The following is a 6,148-nucleotide window of genomic DNA, read 5'->3' as shown; positions in this document are numbered from 1 at the left end:
TGTATGAAGTAGACCATGTGTCATCCTTTAATCTATAAAGGTAGGACTAATGCCTACCACCATCCCAAAACAAAGTAAACACTTAGAAACTATTGAGGGGTAGACACATGCCAACATCTATCCCCTCTTGTTATTATGGTCACATCTTTATAGAGAGACCCATGACCATAATCTTCACAACCTTTTACTAAAGCCATAATTGTAAAAAAAATTTACAATATGCCTAAGTGTCATAGTACATACAAGAAGCATTAAGTAAAATTGTGAATCAAGTAAAATCAAGTCTGAGTGTCATAGTACATACAAGAAGGATCAAGTAAAATTGTGAATAAGAGGGATATGCATTAACAAGAAAGGAACATCACCAAATATAGGATATGTAAGAGAGAGAGAGAGAGAGAGAGAGAGAGAGAGATCATGTGTGCATGTGCAAGTGTGTGTAAATGTGCTTAAAGTTGATCATATTATTAAAGAAGCGGTGGGGGGGTGGGGGTAGAAGAAGGCGAGAGAGAGAGAGAGAGAGAGAGAGAGCGAGAGAGAGAGAGAGAGAGAAGGGGGGGAGAAAGAGGGGGGGGAAGGAGAAAGAAAGAGAGAGTGCATGTGTGTATGTACCTGTGTGCAAGTGTGAAAGTACCTAAAGTTGAACATCTAAATAAAAAAGGGGGAGAGAAAGAGAGAGAGGAGAAAAAAACTTGCGTACATGCACGCATTGTATGTGCCTGAAGTGTACATGCATGCATGCACTTGGAGGGGGGGGGGAGTTAGCTATTACAAAATTCCATCCAACAATACTAAATGGTGTACTACACTTTGATGACACCCTGATAATCAATCCTCTCTTGATACTCTCATTGTTGTTGTGTTAGCTACTAGTTTTGATTTAGAAATCATATCTTTGACTCTGTAGCCCATATCGAAGTCCCAAACTGAACATTGCTAGCTACATGTAACAATTGAATTTCAAAAAATAAGGTGAACTGTTCAAAATTTCAATTTTTAAAAAGGAACATAAAAGGTACGGTCCGAGAAAGCCTCTTAAGTTCTCATTTTGGGGCTCTAATTTATTAACTTTAAAGTACACCATATAATAGTGGCTTCATGTGTGTCCACAGACAATGCACATTGGTGAATTGGCATCTTGGTGAGATGGCAATCAGTCATTCGAGCAAACCATTGTTTGTTGGACTTTTCACCTCACACAATCCATGTCCATGCAACTATAAAGCCCACTAAGCTTCAAGAGGACATCCAATCTGGATGGGTTGGACTTTATACAGGAGACTTCGCCCAACGGGTCTTGAACTCTCTCTCTCTACCAATAGTCTAGTCGTTTAAACCACTTTGAACATGGTTTTTAGTGAGTGTTGGCCATCTCCCTTTAACTTATTTCTCGAATTCATCCAGCCCTAAACAAAAAGGTGAAGGCATAGCACACGCGTGCCACACCCATCCAGGACTCGTTCAAAAGGGGTGTTGGTTGACTACAAATTCGTGCAAGGATGACTTCATCAAGGATTGAGCATGAATCCCCCCCCCCAACCTTCTGATTCGCATTCTGATTGTTCCACCCTTAATTCTGATGAGGATCTAACTATCAAATAACCCAATTCCAAGGCAGGTTAGAAGATTTTGCAAGAAACTTCAAACATGAACTCTTGGCATCTCTATGAAAAAGATCCAAGTATATTAAAAGACCATAACTTTTAGTCTTTAATAAATACACGAACCCAAAGGGACTAGAGGGATCACAGAAGAGTCAATTTCTTCCCAAGTTCATCTTCGCCATGTATATAAGCCAGCCAAACATTGCTTAAGGCAAACATAGGGAGTAAGAAGTGCATAATCTAGGCTGCTTTTCAAGAAGCTAGAGAAAAAGGCAACATGAACAGTGATGCCTAGGGGTACGGTTCAAACAAAGCACAAACTTGTGCAGTGGTGGATGAAGAAAAGCCAAGGATGAACTCTCACTATAACATTGAGACTAGAGACCACAAACTCGTGCAGTGGTGGATGAAGAAAAGCCAAGGATTAACTCTCACAATAACATTGAGACTAGAGACCACAAACCCATTCTTTTTTGGTACATAATAGCTGCTGTTGTGTTTCTGAAAAATAAAAACTAGAATTGGCTCACCTTCATCAAATGACTATGGCCTACTACCAATGGCGGGAAGTTGTTTCATAACCTAAAATTGAATGCTGTTCAACAAACAGTTATGACCTACCAAAAATACCACCAGCAGGTCAAAAAGGGGTCAGTTCACCTTTGTTTATTTGAGTCCCCCAGGCAATTAAGCAGATTGAATACTAGTTAGTGAAGGCCTCGAGGAAATAGCCTGGGCAATTACACAGAGAGCTAGGCATGCACTCCCTAAAATGAACTCTTTCCTTCACAGTACATTTTAAGAAGGATAAACGTGATTTGGAATCACTGTTTCAAATAAATTTTACATTAAAAATGCTTAATTACCGCAAGCCGGAGAGAGATTAATCCAGAGAGGATTGCTTGTACCAGCATCAATAATCCAGAGAGGATTGCTTGTACCACAAAGGTAGGTTTACACTGGCCTACTAAGCTACCTGAAATCAAGCCTTCGGACCCAGCATTACAACTCCTTCAATTCATTTAACAGGACACCACATCATGCTAAAGCAACAGACATCCTTTCCAGTGACCTCGACAATACAAAATGGACTAGGTTACCCAAAATTGCTGTGTTGGGCCCAACCAACTGGGGTTTTGAGACATAAATAACAGGTAGTTTGACTAACTCCCAACTTCAAGTGTTGACAACCTATTACCTCCACAATGATGGCAAGCATCAACCAAGTTTCTCTGGACAATTTAACACCAAAGTCCAGGTTTTAAGATTTGTAACTGAGGGAAGCAAGAACCTCCTTGACCTCACCAAGTTTGTCCTCGGATCTTTTCTCAGCTTTGAGTCGAAGCTGAATAAGGTGTTTTTTCCGTTCATAGAACACCTTAGCCTTGGTCTTTCTTCTCTCCTCGAGTTCCTGTTACAGTAACATACCCTGTTAAAGTCACTATGTGCAAGACTTCGTGAATAGCCAAAACAATCAAGAACTGCAGAAATTTACCTTGATAGTGTCATAATGGTGCCATCCAACCTCAGAAGAAAGCCTACCAAGCAGACAGAACTTGTGACCAGGTTGAAGCCTCAAGACCCTATAAAATTAGGAGGAATCTTTTAAAAGATGTAAACAGTGAGCATAACAGGAGTGTTAATACATCAGTTCTTGCAGTCGCTCCAAGAGGTTCTACGCTCCTCTTGCACATTTCCAACCTGGATGTTTGCACCTAGATAAAAGATAAAAGCAATCTAGCTACATGAACCAATAGCATGAGCTTTCTCACTCCCCTGCTAAAAGCGGGCAGCTCCAAGAAGTGAGGATCTCCGAGACTTATTATTCTTCTAGCCTTCAAACACATCGCACACAAAACACGAACGGCAAGCAAGCATAGACATCAGGAAGAGACATCGCCACTATCAAAAAGCTAAAGCATCCTGTTTGTATCGTTAAGGCTAACCAATGTACACACACAGATACCTCAAACTAAATTTCCACATATTCTAGCTGGTAATCTCTGCCAAGTAATGCCAAATGACAAATCGAGTGCATTCAAAACCAAGAGGCCAGAGCACACTCTTCCTTCCATCAACAACTAAAACACGCAATAAAGAAAGCCATTCTAATGCCAATGACACAACCCCCGCCCCACAAAATCAACTGAAACCTCCCCAGACTTCCATTTTCAAGGTCAAGAGAGCATACTTGAGGGCATCAGGGATGACCATTCTCTTCATCTTGTCATATGGGGCTGGAATCCCTTCAAAGGCCTTTAAACGTTCAAGGGCAGCAGCTCCTCTTTTGGTCTTGTGAGGGATCATTCTGAAAAAGAAGGTCCAGACATTACTTCAAAAAATCCAGTGCAAGAGAAAAAGAGTGTACCACAAATGCATAAACTGGCATACCCTCTGATGGTCCTCCAGAGAATCCTGGCAGGTGAGCGGAAGTGGATAGGACCCTTGCTAGGCTTCGTATTCATTCGCTTCCGTAGAAAACGGAGATACTTCATCTTCTGTCTAACCAGGCCCCCAGAGAGGCAAATCTCCTCCGATCTTACAACCACCTGCAGAAATAAAGGCCACCCGAGCTATGTTGAAACGGAGAGTACTACCCTTGCAGGTTATAGACCCTGGAATAGACCTCACTAAAAACATGGTTGTTAACCCTTCCATTTTCAGCACAATCTGCTACAGAAACATGCCCTTCACCAGGTAACATAAGCCCAGGCATTTGTACAGTAGGCAGCAACAATGGTGAGAAGAAAACTATGATTTCGAAAATATGCCCTGGATACAACTGACATGGAGGCTTGCATCTGCAAGATCTATGAATACAGTATTCAAGGTCATCGCTGAGAAACATATCCCAAGATACTAACCAAACCAATCCGGTTCTTCAGATTACGGTGAAACAGAGGGGTAGAAAAATATCTTCTTGTTAGGTAAAGGAACTCACCACGCGCTGGCCATTGAGAAGCTCTTTGGCGAGGATGGAAGCGAGGCGACCAAGCATGTGATGGCGAGCATCCACTACCACCACGCGGGCACACAGTCCCGACCCCGACACCATCGCTGCGACACACGGAGTTACAGGAAGCTTCAAACTAATGAGTTGATAACCCTAGCTTCAGGTTCATTACACACTTGAGCAAGAGGGGAAGCCTTATTTTCTTCTATTGCAACAAGAGAAGGTGCTAAAATTACAAATTTACATGCCACCTGTGTAGAGAAATAGGTGCCTTCTACTCTTGGAGGTGTGGTAGAAAACCGACTTGATGCCCCTCTAGCTTCTGCAAGGTGCTCAAAAGCACCCCTACACCAGCTAGAGCAGCACCAAGCCAGTAAAAGGCTGACATGTCTACCGGCTGCACCCCATACACCTCCAAACGCAGGAGGGTATGGGGGCGGCCTCTTATTCGGCTTATTATTAGCTCTAAGAGGTTGTTCACATATCTTCCAACTTCCTTGAGTGTCTGCCCTCGTGCTTTTGCCCTAGCATTATTTGGTGAGTTGTGGACTTTCCCTTAAGCTCTCATATTCCAACTTGTGCAAATATATTATCAAGCTTATGAAGAAGCTACTCTTGTGTTAACAAGCTTTGAGAGTAAAGAACAAGACGCATCCTACTTATTAGTGCGATTAGCTTAAGGAAAATAAAAACTAGTAGTGAGAAGACGAGTAAATAAAGTGTGAAAATTTGGTGATAAAGGAATGGATTCCCAAGGGAAGCCGAAATATATGATAAGAATGAAAATCTGCCTCAGATTTAGAGAGTTCAGGATGAGCTTATAATGTTAGTTTAGGGTATTCAAAGCCTTTCCCTAACTTGCTAGCCCACAAAGACCATAAAATCTCCTCTTCACTTACCTTCTGCACATTATTCATGGGCCACGTTGTGTTTTCTTTATCCTTCCCACTTTATTATATGTACTAAATTTGTGTTTTTATCCTATATACATTTTGATGGAACTAGTTTAGATTAGCATTTAGGGAGACCATCTATCTTCTCTAAAGTAGAGCAAACCTCAACCTTACTCATCAACAATATGATGGGAGATTATGAGGGAAACAATTTTAAGGAGCAATAGCAAGACTATAAAGCAAAAGCATGGCTTATGCACATCAAGAATAGGATGCACATGCATCTATAAGTGCATACATTCTTGATGTGAGTAAGCATGGCTTACTCACATCAAGACTATAAAGTCCCAATTTCTAAAAGCACGACGCCCCAATTTCTAAAAGCATGGCTTACTCACATTAAGAATAGGGCGCATCTATTAATGGAATGAGTAGGGAAGGGTCTCTGAATCAACTCTTAACCGAGGGCCAAAGTGGAATTATGGGGTGAAGCCCAACATATTGATAGGGGGAGGGTCATTGAATCACCTCTTAACCAAGGGCAATGGATCATGGACTTAACCCCAACATATTGATAAGTCATCTAACATATTGATGTGTATAGGTTGACAACTTCTTCCTCACAAGATTAGCATTTGACAATCTTAAATGTTATAACCACATTGGTTAACATTACTCCGAGCACGTGGCATCACCTT

At 41.5% G+C, this 6,148-nt stretch overlaps 1 protein-coding gene across 1 annotated transcript; it reads right to left on the bottom strand.

Moving 5' to 3' along the window:
* Positions 1-2,024: 2,024 nt before the first annotated feature.
* Positions 2,025-4,769, bottom strand: LOC147610938 (large ribosomal subunit protein uL13-like). Its single transcript, XM_086785601.1, has 6 exons — positions 4,546-4,769; positions 3,996-4,153; positions 3,796-3,912; positions 3,100-3,187; positions 2,507-3,015; positions 2,025-2,105 (listed from the first exon to the last, which is right to left on the bottom strand). The coding sequence occupies exons 1-5, from the start codon at positions 4,657-4,659 to the stop codon at positions 2,866-2,868; spliced, it is 627 nt and encodes a 208-aa protein (XP_086641727.1). The 5' UTR covers positions 4,660-4,769; the 3' UTR covers positions 2,025-2,105; positions 2,507-2,865.
* Between the last annotated feature and the right edge of the window lie 1,379 nt (positions 4,770-6,148).

The sequence above is a fragment of the Cibotium barometz genome, chromosome 48 (genome assembly GCF_041138505.1).
Source record: "Cibotium barometz isolate CiBa-2024 chromosome 48, ASM4113850v1, whole genome shotgun sequence".
NCBI lineage: Eukaryota > Viridiplantae > Streptophyta > Polypodiopsida > Cyatheales > Cibotiaceae > Cibotium > Cibotium barometz.
This window is presented reverse-complemented; position numbering and strand designations above follow the sequence as displayed.